Genomic DNA, 15792 nt, shown 5'->3' with positions numbered 1-15792 from the left:
TATAAATTCTTGATCAGGATCAACAGCCGAGTCGATCTAGCCCTGTCCGTCTGTCCGTCTGTGCTAGAGACTTCAAATTTGGAATGCAGGTTTGTGAATACCATACGCAGGTCAAGTTTGTTTCCAATTTTGGATGCCACGCCCCCTTTGCCACAAATTGCACAAAACGATTTACTGGCGCAATTTTTGACATAGCACTCCCGAACTGAACAATCAGTTGAGAAGTATGCGTATTAAACGAACCTGAAAATTCAAAGCGATTCAAAGCGATTGAGCCATAAATAGAGAAGCTATTTCGGAATTTACATTTAATTCAATAATTACATTTGCACGGCAAATCGAACGTGCAAGCGAGACAGCATGTTGTATACGTTTGTATGCAAGGCGCGCTCAAAGACAGTACGAAATAGTATTCATTTTTTTTTGGGTACCAAATAAGAATTGAGCGATAATCAAAAATACTATCGATATCATGTAATGAAAATGTTAGTGTATAGTTTATGTACATAAAAATATACAATTTGATTAATATATAATTGTGTTAATATATAAGTATGTATTTTTGCATGCAAAATTCCTTACGACGTCACAATTTTCAATATAGTCGGGCAGAAGCTGATAGCTATGCATGAATTTACATGAGAGAAAAAGCGGTCATTTTGCAGCACTACTCTTGCATCTTTGCCGAGCACAGAAAGCTGCAAAACAATAATTTTAGTTACTTATATGTCCGATTTCTCACACATATATATAATAAGTATCTGCTTATTATCGTTGTAAAAAAAACTTTACATTTTCGGCTTTAAAAATCTCAGAAAATTAGACATTGTCTTTTATTTCAAATTTCGCGCGCACTGCAGCAGCCTTTGGCAGGCTCGAATTTGTTGCGTGAGAGGGAGAGAGTGAGAGAGGAAAATGGGTGCTGCAAGAATGCAGGCTGAGCAATGTTGTAGTTTGTGGCTACTCTTGACAGACTCTACATCGATTCGAGCGATTACGATTTGCGATTAATCAATTTCTAATTAATTTTAAAAACGTTTAATATAATACCGAGTGATATATTAGTTCAGTGGGGCATTAAGACCGTAGCGGTAAACACAACTATTTAAGAAAACCGAAAGTTGTTCAAATTTCGCGTGTGTAATTTTTATACCCTGAGACCATTGAAAATGGTCAAACAATCAACTTTTATAAAAGAGCACATGGGCTCAGGATATCCTACTGTCGAGCGTGCTCGACTGTAGCCGCACCTCACCGCGAGCGAAGCGAGCCGGGGGTAGGCGAGCGAAGCGAGCAGGAGGTGGAGCCCCATTGTTTCATCTCATTTTGAGAATTCCAATAAAAATATCCAATTTAATTATCTTTTGAACTAGTCGTCCGATTTGGGTAATTGAGGTATCAATCGACGCGTATTTTTTAGTAGAATTTTGAAAAAGTACAAAATTTTACCAAAAGACCCCGAAAGCCCCATTAGCTGCAATCATTAAAATTTTTCCCCTCCCACTTACACCCCCTTATCTCATAAACCAGGTGAGTTAGCACACGTTTAAGTACGTCATTTTGTAAGTTAGGACTAAACCTTTCGAACGGTATATATATTTCTAGTCGCCTTTCGCACCCTTCGTGCTGCTTTCGTCACTAGTGAGAACTGCCGTCCGCAGTGATATTCCGACTGAATTTTGTTTAAATCGGTTAACCATATCATATAGCTGGCATTGGAAAAAATAGTCGAAAATTAAATACAGCGCTTCACAAGGACATTAAGTCTGCGGGGTGTCGAACAGCTTCTAAGTGTCTGGATCCAGGGTATCCTACTGTCGAGTATATTAAATGTTTTTTAATTTTCAGTGAAAATTTTTCACCACTAGCTTTTCCATAGTAAGTACGGGGTAACTGACAGTCGAGTACGCTTGACTGAAGCATAGTGAGACAGGGGCCGGCTGGCATATTCTAACATATTCTTACATCTGACAGATATACTTATGACATAGGGGTCCGATTTGAACCAACTTTGGTCAGGATATATAAAACTTACTTAAATGCATATTCTGTTAAGACTTAATGTTGGACCGATCGGTCTTATGAAAGCTATATGAAATAGTGGTCTGATTTGAACCAACTTTGGTAAAAATGTATAAAACCAAGTTAAATGCATATTCTATAAATTTGGTTAAAATATCTCATAAAACAAAAAAGTTTTTCGTTCTAAACCCTTATTCTGACCCGATCGGTCCTACGAGAGCTATATGATAAAGTGGTCTGATTTGAACCAACTTTGGTCAAGATGTATAAACCAAGATAATTGCATATTGCATCAGATAAGTTGAGATATCTCATAAAACTACAAAGTATTTCGTACTAAGCCGTGATTTTCGACCGATAGAAAAATGTATATATTCAGTTAAAAGGTAAAATCTTCCAAGTCCCTCATCCAAAATTTATGATTCATATACTAAAAAATGCAACAATTTACGTTCCACAATAAAATAATAATATTTCTATTTAATAAAAATCGTTAGAGTCGTTTTGTCAGAAATCGCCAAAATGTAAGCTAAAAACCTTATTTCACCTGTAAAATGTTACCTAAGTACTTCGAAATTTAAAGGTACGCAAACACACCTTTTAAATGATATATAGAACATATCTGTAGCTTTTATGGTTTGGAAACTGTTGTGGTTTCAATTTAACGGAATCTAGCGTTTTCCCGTTAAACTAGCGGTTTTTTCAAAAAGTCGTAGAACAAACACTTTTTTCATCTCGTTTTAAGAAGTCCACTAAAAATTTCAAATTTAATTAAATGTTAACAAAAGGCTCCAACGGCCCCATTAGCGGGAATCATTTAAATTTTTCCACTCCCACTTACACCCCCTTATTTCAGGTGAGTTAGAAAAAGTTTTAGTACCCCATTTTGTTAGTTTGGACTAAGCCTTTTGATCGGTATGTAACTCGATCTGATCGGACAGTCGTAACAAATTGGCAATATTAGCTTTATATATTGAAAGTCGCCTTTCGCACTCTTCGTGCTGCTTTCGTCACTAGCGCGAACTGCCGTCCGCAGTGACATCGCTCTGCGAGGGCGTGAATAGAGCAGAATATTTTTGAATCTTTAGCAGTCTTAGCTTTTTCCATAGTTAGTACGGGGTCTCCGACAGTCGAGATTGCTCGACTGTAGCTTTGTCCAACTAGTTTTCATTTCATTTATTCAGCAGCCATAGAGACGCTCAGTCGAAAAACAAGTTATGGTATGAACAAGTTGTTTGAGATTCTTAACCTGACTGATAGAATATGCTTTTAAGTTGGTTTTGTACATCCTGACCGAAGTTGCTCAGCTAGACATTGACATTCCAAGTAAAGAGTACAGCAAGCCATGCACTTGTACCCAGATATTTAGCACAGACATTCTCAAAGGTTAATTATGTACATTCTTAGACGATATTTGTATTTTATATAGGAGAAACTTGTTGAAAGGGGGTTTCTCGAAACAGTAGTCGCAACGTGTGTTGTTTTGTTTACACTTCTTTCAGCAAATATTTGGCCAAGACATACGTTCGCCAGTCGGTTACCTGATTAACTATCTTGACGTGTTGACAGGCGCCTAGAGCAACTGCATTGAGATAAGGCCCACCATCAGTTCCAGTCCAGCCATCCAATGGGAAGATGAGGAGCTTTAGTCTTAGTCGAAATGTGGCATACAATGTTCTTTCTCCGTCTGTTGGTGGTACTACAGTGCTGTGCGCCAATAAGGGCAGATCCTATGCAGCTGAGGCTTAACAAGTGCACTACGACACAGCTAAATGATTTGGAGAACGTGGAGGCGCTGACCTCGTTGACCCTAAGCAATTGCAGTCTGTCACAGTTGAAGAACGCATTCTTCATGCGCTACAGTCAGCTGTTAACTTTGGAGTTGCAGCACTTGTCTCTAACAGAATTGGAGGATTATGCGCTGCACGGTCTGACACGACTTCAATCCCTGTCCCTGGCCCACAACAATATTCATGAACTCAAGTCCTGGTCAGAAGAGCCACTGGTAGCGCTGACTTCACTGGATATTAGTTATAATCTATTGAAACAGCTGCCCGCCAAGAGCTTCAAGCGGTATCCACAGTTACAAAAGCTGAATTTGAGTCACAATCTTATCGAACGATTGGAGCTGGACTCCTTCTATGGTTTGTTCCATTTGAAGCATTTGGAGCTGAATGGGAATCACCTTCAGCTGATTGAAAGTATATATTTTCAGGACCTACACCGCCTCTATAGTCTGACATTGCAGCACAATCAGATTAATCATATCGAATCTGCCTCTTTCGAGAGCAACACATATCTCCGTACTCTGCTACTCGAAAATAATCAAATAAGTAGCATTCAATTTCTTCAAGAGCGTGGCCTGGCACGATTGGTACACTTGAATCTATCTAGAAATTTAATATCTAAATTGGATTCTTCGGGATTTGCTAAAAATTCTGAACTGCAGCATTTGGATTTGAGCTATAATGCTCTAAAGCAACTGCATAATGATAGTTTTAGCGGCTTGGACTCGTTAGAGGTAAGAAAGAAAAAATAGAAATGTGAAAAGTCGTGGAGAAGATACGAGTGTCTAATCTTATCTCAATCCACAGTGTCTCAATGTCAGTCATAACAGCATAGTCCACATTAATGGAGACTGCCTAAAACCGCTCAGCACTCTTCAGCAGGTGGACATGAGCTTTAATGGTCTAAGTACCCTGCCAGATGAATTATTTCATTCAGGAAGTCAGCTCAAGGTTATTGACATCGCACATAATCAACTAGTAAAGTTAGAGCCCACTTTTTTAAGTCACTTGATCAATTTGAATCAGCTTAAGTTAGCTGGGAATCAACTGGAGGAAGCCTCCTGGCTACAGCATGTGTCACCAGCCTTAAACCGCATGGCTCTTCGGGTTGACCTCAGTTCGAACTACATAAAGTCGCTCAACTTGAGCAGTTTGGTATCCTTTGAGCATGTGAATTTGGCCGATAATCATTGGGATTGTACCTGGCTGATAAGGAATATGCTGAGAACGCCTCCAGCCACGTTGGGTTTTAATCGTTCTTGGCCCATGTTGAGCGCCTGGACCGATGATTTGTTGAATGTCCGTGGTGTCGATTGTTTTGATGGACAACGAGATCAATCCATTGTTTTACTGGATGTCGGCGTGGACCGACAACAGCAGGTGCACAGCTGCAACTGTGAGGTGAGTCAATGAATTTGTGATCTAACTGCAAATTTCTTGTCATAATACCATGAATATAGGCAAGTGGTGATGATGTAATACCGTTGACACCGTCTTTAACTTGGCCCAAAATACGCACAGATCGCTTTGATTCGCGATCAGTGATTATCTGGATGTTGGTCGCCATTGCTTTAGCTTTTGCTGGATTACGTTGGGGTCAACGATTTATGGATCGCAAGGAACACAGCGGAAATCACAAGAATACTAGGGGTGTGGTAAGTTCTGTGTGTATATTCATGATGTTGTATTAGTTTAGGGAAAAAAGCGAATATAGAGAGTCATTAGGGTCGTTCACCAGGCTCACTTGCTCCCTCATCATTTTTGTGATACCTCATTATGATACCTGAGTATGTATCATAAATATAAGTTGCCACTTTGTGATACTTTTCTACTTCCATTAGTTGTTATTATCGAATACATTTTTATATTAATTGAACGATTTGTTGTTATAAACGCAGCAGCGTTTCAATTACCTGATTAATAACAATATGAGATTATTTTAATTTAATTTTCTACATTGCTTCCAGAAAGTGTAGCATCGATTATTCAATTATAACTATTAGCTATTTTCTAGGCTAAAATTTAAAACGCTGAGGGGTTCAATGCCTTTATTTTTGTTGGCAACGTCGTCTAAAAATTCTAGCACAAGTATACAAATTTTGTTATAATAGAGAACGTGAACCATTGAACCATTTTAGCTCGGTACCCAAAAATTGTTGTCATATGGATAATCACCTGGATCTCAGATTCTATAAGAGCTATTTATTTACCAAATATGGTGACAGTGCGGCTATGTTGTGCACGCAGATCAAGTTTGCTTCAAAATTTTGCCACGCCCCACAATTGCCAAATTCAGCATACGTATGGATTATCATCTTTATGATGTATGCTGTAATCGGATAATAAACAAACAAGATTTTAAGCAAATAAGTTGTGCTTTGCAAACTGTCTCGAGGGATGGAGGGTAGCTGCAGGTTACAGCAAATGTTAATGTTATACTGGCAGGTTATGCTATTGTTATAATAGCATTCGTTAACTTTATATAATATAAGTTTGACATGGTATATCAATGCTGTGTTAATAATGTTAACATAATATAATTTAATGTTAATATCAGGGACCGTAATCGTTGTTATACCCGTTACTTAAAAAAATAAGAAAAATGGTATATTGTGTTCCTTGGAATGCATGTAACAGGGAGAAGAAGGCATCTCCGACCCTAGAAAGTATATATATTCTTTATTAAATATAGCCATAGCCGTTTGAGCGCCTAGATCTCATAGACTGTAAGAGATAGAGAAACCAAATTCTGCTCACAGATTTTTATAGAACTCACGCAGGTCAAGTTTATTTTTAAATTTTGACACGCCCCTTTGCCCCGCTAATCGCGAAAAACCACCACACCCACAGTTTCTGTTAATAATTTTCTATTATCCCACTGAATCGCATCAAGATCGCATCAAAATGGCGAATTATTGTTTCAATGCAATACAAGAAATTTCTATAAAGTACTTTTTTTTAATTGAAATAAGTAACGGGTAGCCTATGGTCGGGATCTATAGCCTTTCCGACTAGTAAGTTTTATTTAAAAAATGACGCTTTAATGATTATATAATATTTTTTTACGATTTTCTTCACCTATACTCATTATTTTTGAAAAAAAAGAAATAAAACTAAAAAAATAAGGATTATAAATGATTTTGATTTTTTTCGCTCAAAATAAAACTCAACAATAGTTGATGGCTTCTGTGTTAAACTTTTCGACATGTGATAAATCATACGAAAGGTATTAAATCATAGATCAAGAATATGTAATCATATCGTCTTTTTTTGTATTAAAAAAAAAAAAATCATTATTTACGGTCTCTGGTTAACATACATTATTCTGTAAACTCAATATCACTGCGGACGGCAGTTCGCGTTAGTGGCGAAAGCAGCAATATTTACAGCTAATATGGAAAATTTGCTACGACTGTCCGGTCAGATCGAGTTATATACCGATCGTAAGGCTTAGCCCAAACTAACAATATGTTATACTTCAACTTTTACATCTGGTTCATGAGATAGGGGGGTGTAAGAGGGAGGGGCAAAATTTAAATGATTGCAGCTAATGGTCTTTTGGCAAAATTTTTTTATTTCCTAAAAGTTCTTATCAAAAATACGCGTCGATTGACACCTCTATCAACCAACTGGTTCTGATGATAAATTAATTTGAAATTTTTAGTGGAATTCTTAAAATGAAATGAAAAGTCAGTTTTTTTGTCTGTATCAAACCACTGAAAAATTTTAGATTTCAGGATGGTGTTTTATTCCTCTATAAAAATCTAGAAAAGTTTGTTAAAGTTTGCTAAATTAAAACCGTTTTCAAACTATTAAAGCTATTGATATGTGCTATATATCGTTGGAGAGGTAAAATTGAGGGATTTGCACTTTTTTCTAAATTGCTCAGGTAAATTTAGGCGATTAAAGAAAAATTGACATTTAACATTTATTGACACCAAATTTTAATATGTTATCTATATATATAAAATTCTTTGACCAGTTCATTCATTCACTCACTTACTTGTCACAAAATGGGATATCAGAAATTTTATTGCTGGAATATGCTTTCGTCACTAGACTTTTACCTCGTGTAAAGTTTTTTTGGTGTGATATCAGAAATTGTTGCAATTGTTTTTGCTTTTGACATTGTAACTTTACTATTGACCGCATTCACCAGGCACGCTTGCTCCCCGAAATATTTTGTAATACCTCTGATACTTCTGGTGACCAGCACTGATATTGTATCATAATACCAAATTTTTTGTATCATGATACCTGAGCATGAATCATAAAAAGAGACTTCTACTTTGTGCTACTTTTCTGCTCCTGTCAGATTTTTTAATAGAAATACATGAGATGTTTAGCGAATTTGCAACTGCAAAAGCAGTGAATACAATTTATTTTAATTTATTAGATAGTTTTAATTTAATTTCTCATCTTCGTTGGCTTAAAATTTTTGTGAAACTTGTTTAGGGAGCATGTTTTCTGGTAAATGCGACTGTTCATGTAGGCAGATTGTAAAATATATAAATTTATTTGTTGAATTTCTTTCATATTTAAAAAAAATTGTTTCTTTAATTGTAAGAAAACTAGGTTGCTTCGCCCCATGCTCACTTCGCTCGCGTTGCTGCAGTCGAGTATACTCTACTGTCGGAGACCCCGTACTTACTATGGAAAAAAAAGTTTTTCATACTAAGACTTGATTTTCGCCCGATCGGTCCTATGACAGGTATATGATATAGTGGTTTGATTAGAACCAACTTTGGTCAGGATATATAAGTCTAAATTAAATGCATATTCTATTAGTTTGGTTACGATATCTCGTAAAACAAAAAAGTTGTTCATACTAAGACTTAATATTGGGCCGATCGGTCCTATGAAAGCTAAATGATATAGTGCTCCGATTTGAACCAACTTTGGTCAGGATATATAAAACCAAGTTAAATGCATATTGTATTAGTTTGGTTAAGATTTATTATAAAAGTCTTTCACAGTAGAACTTGATTTTCGCCCGATTGGTCTTATGACAGCTATATGATATAGTGGTCTGATAAGAACTAACTTCGGTCAGGATTTTTAAACCTAACCTAAATGCATATGCTATCAATTTGGTTAAAATATCTCACTAAACAGAAAAGTTTTTCATACTAAAACCTAATTTTGACCCGATCGGTTCTATGACAGCTTTATGATATAGTGGTCCGATTTGGTCCAACTTTAGTAAGGATATATAAAACCAAGTTGAATGCATATTGTATTAGTTTGGTTGTGATACCTCATAAAACCAAAAAGTTTTTCGTACTAAAACGTGATTTTCGACCGATAGAAAAATGTAATTATTCACTTAATATCTTACAAACCCCTCAACCAAAATGTATATTTCATATACCAAAAAACGCGAGATTGTTCGTTTTACAACATATTAATTTAACAGAAAACGTTAGAGCCGTTTTGTCAAACATCATCAAAATGTAAGCTAAAAAACATTATTTCACCTGTAAAATGTTACCTGAGTACTTTAGAAAAGCCCTCAAACACACCTTTCCAATGATGTATAGAACATATCTGTAGCTTCTACGGTTTGGAAACTGTTGAGGTTACGATTTTACCGGGATTTAGCGTTTTACCGCTAAACTAGCGGTTTTTAAAAAAAGTTGTAGAACAAACATTTCTAGATTTTCGAAAAGGAATAAATCCCCATCATTACATTTAAGCTTCTTTAGCGCTTTGATACAAACAGACAAACAGACAAACAAATTGACTTTTCATTTCATTTTGAAAAGTCCACTAAAATTTTCAAATTTATTTATCTTTTGAACCAGTTATCGGATTTGGGTGATTGAGGTATCAATCAACGCGTATTTTTAAGTAGAATTTTTAAAAAATAAAAAAATTTACCAAAACGCCCCAACGGCTCCATAATCTGCGATCATATACATTTTTCCCCTCCCACTTACACCCCCGTGTCTCATGACCCAGTCGAATTAGAAAAAGTTTTAGTATTCCATTTTATAAGTTAGGACTAAAACTTTCGATCGGTTTAAAGCTCGATCTGATCAGTCGTAGCAAATTTTAAAAACTTAGCTGTATATATTGTTAGTCGCCTTTCGCACCCTTCGTGATGATTTCGTCACTAACGCGAACTGCCGTCCGCAGTGATAGTCGCCTTCGCACCCTTATAAAGTTATAAAATTTATAAAATTTCCTTTTGAAATACTAAATATTAATTTCAGAATAATTTTAAGCCAATCCACCTTTAACATGTTAAAGAAAATTTTGCTGATCTTATGATGGCTAAGTCTTTCTTTTCTTTTCAATTTCAGAATACTATTAAAGTTGATGTGGAATCACAACGCTTGAAAAACGATCGTGAACGATAGTAATAAAGAAAATAAATGCAATACTTAGTTTCTTGTACGTAGTTTATAAGTAAATATCTGCGGTAGTTAAACAAATGTGTAAAATCGATGGTCAACCATTAAAACTTAAGGCTAAATTAAGTTCTAAACGCTGTTTCATTTGTAAAGTCGCTCGATCAGCTGTGCATACTTGGCGTGAACAATATTACGCCTGATCTTCAGTGTGGGTCCAAGTTCGCCAGTCAACAATGAGAACTCGTGAGGAATTAGAGCAAACTTTTGAACCCGCTGAGCATTCGAAATTGATTCTTTATTGGCCCGCTTGATACCAGCCTCAAGAGCTTCATAGAGCTTGGAGTCCGCATTGATTTTCAGGGCAGCGGAGACAGCATTTGCATCGTTGGGCAGGTGCAAATCAGCGGGAATGTTGAAAAGTTCAGAAAGACGTGTCTGATTTAGACCAATGCCCTGCAACCACTCAACAGTCTCCTCACGCAACGCATCCAATGGTTTTCCCGTTTCCGGATCTGATTTTGTCTTGAGAGCCAACAGCACCGACAAATACTTTCGATGGTCGCCGATCAATAAAGCATTGCTTACACACGGTAGCTCACGCTTGATCAACTCCTCGATGTGAACGGGTGGAATGTTTTCGCCACCGGCCGTGATAATCAGCTCCTTTAGTCTGCCCGAGATGACAACATTTCCGAACTTATCTACTGAACCTAAATCCCCGGTATGCAGCCAACCGTTCTCTTCTATAACCTCCTCAGTTTTTCCAGGTTCATTGAGGTAGCCCATGAAATTGGAACGTCCACGAATCAAAATCTCTCCTTGGCCGTTTGCATCTGGCTCAAGGATTTTTACCTCCGTTCCAGGGATTGGCGTACCGGAGCTATACAGATTGCTGATGTGTAAATGTAGAGTTATGGCTCCGGCTGTCTCCGACATGCCGTAGAGGTCACCCAGTGGCATGTCTAAGCCCAAAAAGAAATGCTTTAGCTCCGCTGAGACTGGGGCACCACCTGTGAAGAATATATGACATTGATCCAGGCCCAGCATCTGTTGTATGGGACGGATCAGACGAGACGCCAGCCAATATTTGGCCATGCTGTAAATCGAAGATTGTTTCCTATCAAAGGACAAACATATTAGAGATGAAGATTTAAAACAGTTTGTGTTCAAACTTACCCAGCAATTGTTGTCAGTTGATGCTGGGCGACAGCATCCCGTGCTTTTGCCAACAGCATGCGGGAATACGGCTTGGCCTTGGCCTCGGCAGCAACCAGACGTTCCTGAAACTTCTCAAAGACCCGTGGAACACCAAACATGCGAGTGGGTCTGGCCTTCTGGAAGGAGCGTACTAGTGTCCCTTTAAGGGCATCCTTATCGGCAAAGTAGACACAACCGCCATGCGACATGGCCAGGAATATGTCAAAGATTTGGGCCGCAATGTGACTCAGTGGCAAATAGCTGACCAAACGTTCCCCACCTTCAACGGCATTGTCCGTGTTCGCCGATACAACCTTCGTATCATATATGACGCTGTCGTGGGACAGCATCACAGCCTTTGGCATGCCGACGGTGCCAGAGGTGAAAATCAGCATGGAGCACTCATTCGCAAATATGGCATTTTCCCTACGCAGCAGCTCCTCCTTTAGTTCATCGCCATAGATGTGCTGCTGATCCTGCAGATACTGCCAGCTATAGTATCCAGGCTCCTGGTTCACAAAGGATTCATATGGTCCATGTAGCTGTATGACGGCCTTGAGACGTGGTAGTCTATGCTTGATGGCTTTAAGTTTTGCCATTTGCTTGTCGTCATCCACAACACAGACTGTCGCATCGCTGGTCTCCAATGAGTGAAAAACTGCCTCTGCGGAGTTGCTTGGATAGATGCCAGCCACGATGCCGCCAGCACGTAATGCTCCCAACTCGGTAAAGAACCATTCGGGACAGTTAAAAGCAAGGATGCCCACTGAACTGCGCTCCTCCAGGCCCACATGGATCAACATCAACGCCGCTTCCTCCACACTGTGCTCATACTCTGCATAAGTCACTGTTTTCCAGACATCTTTACCCACTTCTGGCGTTTCCCAGACCAAAGCTGGCAGAGTCGCATACCTCTGGCATATTTCGCGAAAGTATGACGGTATGGTCTGCGGCTCAATGGGATCATCCTCAGCTTTACGCAGCTTGACGGCCTCATTAACCGAGGTGCTCGTATAGCTCGTTGCGTGCTTTAGTTTGCCACTGATGTTATTCCGCTCCAGAGTCACGTCGTTCATGTTGAAAATGTTGAAATGAATAAACTGTCAGGCAACTGGCAGGTCTCTATTTAAGTCATTCTTCCCCGATACTTTGCTGCGTTTGATAAGGCAGGCAATGACGCGACCCAATCATTAAGCGGTTTTCGTAATCTCTTACAGAGCCCATGTCTGGTTCTAAGTGTGCCATGATCTACAGTACCATTGACTGACCCTTAGACATCTTATCGCTACCAGTCTGATAGAACCAGGCTCGAAAATTACTCACAATCTGGATCCGCTTTTTAACGGACGGCTTAACGACGGGCTTCACGATAAGGATTCCAAATTTCGAAACACTTAGAAATTACCTTCTCAGCTCAGTTGTCGGTGTACTTTATTTGATGAACAACATGTCATTATAGAGCCTATCAGAGCTCTTATTTTCAGAGAAGTCGTGCTTAATGTAATCAAAAGAACAAACTTTACTTACAATCTACATATTTCAATAATAATCTTACAACTTACATGCGTCATATGACTTGCAAATTATAAACAAAGCCGACAACTCGACGAAATCCTAAGAGATAAGGGAGTTCCAAGTGTAAGCAAATACTTCAAGGTGTCTTCAATTACACAAAAAGGCAACAAAATTGGAAAAAACAAAAAACAAAGAAGTCTGATTTTAAGAAATGCTTTCTAGAAACAGTGCAACATACAGATGGTTCGTTTCATCAGATAATTTATTAAAAAAAATTGTAAAATATTTTATGCGAAGCTAGAGTGAGAATACGATCCGAGGGTGTTAAGGTTATCTCTATGTACTGACTGTTTGTTAATCAACGCAAAGCTCAAGTAATTAGAGATATAACAAGAAATTTGACCCTGTATTCAATTTTTTAATTGACAGTTAACAGTTTTAACAGTTTTATGATACAAAATATACCAAAAACAAAATCTGTGGAATTGTTTTGATTTTTGAGCGATCTTGCCATCCGATTCCACCGCCAAGATCACTTCAAAGATGGCAGACTGATTTGCATGGCAACAAATTAGACAGACAGACAAAAACGAACATGGCTATATCAACTCAGCACCCCGTCCTGATCAAGAATCTATATACGGCTTACTTAATGCATTATCACTCGGCAAGCGAATACAAATCTAATTTATAAAGTTTTCTATGGTAGTACATTTCTTAACTACCCCACAAGAACATTATTAATTTTAATATTATTTTCCACCCTTCCGAAACTAACTACTTCGATTACATGTAGCTTTGTATTTGATTTTCCTCACTATTATACATTTAGAATTGCTTTCATTTATTTATATAAATTGAAAAGCATTTCGATCGACAACTAATATATACAGAATGTTCCTGACTTTCCACAATCTGTAGACCTGCATTACAGGAGTCTAGAGTCTAGGGTCTACGCCGTTGTAGCTAAGTTAATCAACAGGCAAGTAAATATGTACCCTTATACTAATACGCACATATGTATGTACGTATACTATACGTTTGTGTGTTTGTAATCACCCCATAGTTCTCTTTAATCCTTGTGTATAGCATAACCCTTGATCTGCAACCGATAGGGAATCGCGGCTCGAACTGTGACCTTCGAACTGTATGGACATGTCAGTAATTTGAATTGTTGTGTTATGGAAAGAGAAGGTTGGAGGGGGAGAGATAGGGAGCGAAAAGGGAACGGGATGGGAACTACCTACTTGTGTATTAGGTAGAGAGTCTCATACTAGCAAAGTACAACTGCTGTTGTCTCTGCAGCTGTAACGGTTGTTGGGCTTTACTCACCACCTTGCCCACCTTCGGACAGGTCACTCAGTTCGACATCGCTCCAAACACATGTACATACATACATACAAACATGAATAATACGCACACGAATACAATCTCAGACATGCATAAAAATGTACATATGTAGATATGTGTGTATGTATGTTTGTACAATGTACATTGTACATACGTACATACAAGGCAACGAAATAGAAGCAGAAAAACTGGCATACAGTGGGCTCGCCCCTGCTGGCTGTCAGCAACAACAAACAACAAACAGCAACAAAAGTAAAAGAAGAAGCAGCCGCAGTAGCAGAAAAGTCGACGTCGCAGTCGACGTCGCAGTCGACTTCTCTATTGCTGTGAACGGCAACAGAATCGCCGACTGTGCATTGATGTGCGCCTGTTCGAGCAACAGTCATTTTTTGTACAAATTTATAATTTATTGTTTAATTTATTTTATTGCAAAATGTCAAACCGCTTTGCCTTTATTGCACTCACACACATGTATGTGTATGTATGTATGCATGTATGTATGCATGCAAACATGCTTTATATGTACTATATTGTTGTTGCGTAAACAACAACAACAGCGATTATGATGTATTATTAACCCAATTGTAATTGTTGCAATTTGTAACTGCGGATTATCATTTGTCAAGCCGCAACAACAACATTATTATGAAATTATTTACCAATGAACAGCAGCCCATGAATACAAACAAGTGTAAATATGTAGTTTCCTTAAAAAAAATACATAAAAATGTAGTGCAGTGGGTCTTTGGCAAGGGAAAGGGGTGTAACTTGTTGGCATTAAAACTACAAATACAAATAGTTGCACATTTCGTTTGTTTTTTCTTTGTATTTGTGTCCAATGCGCACAACATGTGTACATAGAGAAGTTTCCGATGGGTAACGGTACACAAAAGATAAGTAAGTAAATTGAGAGTGTATCAGATACAGCGCACTGTGGAGCGAACTACACAATCATGAATGCAATATTTTTTACAAGTTATATACCGATCGAAAGGTTTAGTCCTTACTAACAAATTGGCATTGTGCACTGTGCGCCAAAAGGGTGAGCTTCTTTGTACATAAAAATTACTTTTAGCGCAGTGCCGAATGCGGCAGTTCGCGCTAGTGACGAAAGCAGCACGAAGGGTGCGAAAGGCGTCTAGCAATATATATAGCTAATATTGACAATTTGCTACGACTGTCCGATCAGGTCGACTTATATGCCGATCGAAAGGTTTAGTCCAAACTAACAAAATGACGTACTAAAACTTTTTCTAATTCACCTAGATTATGTGATAAGGGGGTGTAAATGGGAGGGGAAAAATTTAAATGATTGCAGCTAGTGGGGCTGTTGGGGCCTTTTGGTAACATTTTTTATTTTTTAAAAATTATTATTAAAAATACGCGTCGATTGATACTTCGATCACCCGAATTCGACAACTAGTTCAAAATATAATTAAATTTTTGGTGGACTTCTCAAAAGAAATAAAAAGTCAGTTTGTTTGTGTGTTTGTTTGTTTGTATTGAAACTCTAAAAAAGCTTAGATTTAATGATGAGGATTTATTCCTCTTCGAAAATCTAGATA

At 38.0% G+C, this 15792-nt stretch overlaps 2 protein-coding genes across 2 annotated transcripts; one reads left to right on the top strand and one right to left on the bottom strand.

The window, feature by feature from the left end:
• Positions 1 to 3657: 3657 nt before the first annotated feature.
• LOC117782695 (insulin-like growth factor-binding protein complex acid labile subunit) lies at positions 3658 to 10194 on the top strand. Its single transcript, XM_034619724.1, has 4 exons — positions 3658 to 4543; positions 4617 to 5210; positions 5270 to 5464; positions 10115 to 10194. Exons 1-4 carry the CDS (start codon positions 3683 to 3685, stop codon positions 10169 to 10171), a joined length of 1707 nt encoding a protein of 568 aa, XP_034475615.1. The 5' UTR covers positions 3658 to 3682; the 3' UTR covers positions 10172 to 10194.
• A 1-nt stretch (position 10195) lies between these two features.
• LOC117782601 (long-chain-fatty-acid--CoA ligase heimdall) lies at positions 10196 to 12438 on the bottom strand. Its single transcript, XM_034619620.1, has 2 exons — positions 11342 to 12438; positions 10196 to 11282 (listed from the first exon to the last, which is right to left on the bottom strand). Exons 1-2 carry the CDS (start codon positions 12436 to 12438, stop codon positions 10307 to 10309), a joined length of 2073 nt encoding a protein of 690 aa, XP_034475511.1. The 3' UTR covers positions 10196 to 10306.
• Between the last annotated feature and the right edge of the window lie 3354 nt (positions 12439 to 15792).

This window comes from Drosophila innubila (genome assembly GCF_004354385.1).
Source record: "Drosophila innubila isolate TH190305 chromosome 2L unlocalized genomic scaffold, UK_Dinn_1.0 5_B_2L, whole genome shotgun sequence".
Lineage (NCBI taxonomy): Eukaryota > Metazoa > Arthropoda > Insecta > Diptera > Drosophilidae > Drosophila > Drosophila innubila.
The sequence above is the reverse complement of the archived record's forward strand: the minus strand, read 5'-3'. Positions and strand labels throughout refer to the sequence as shown.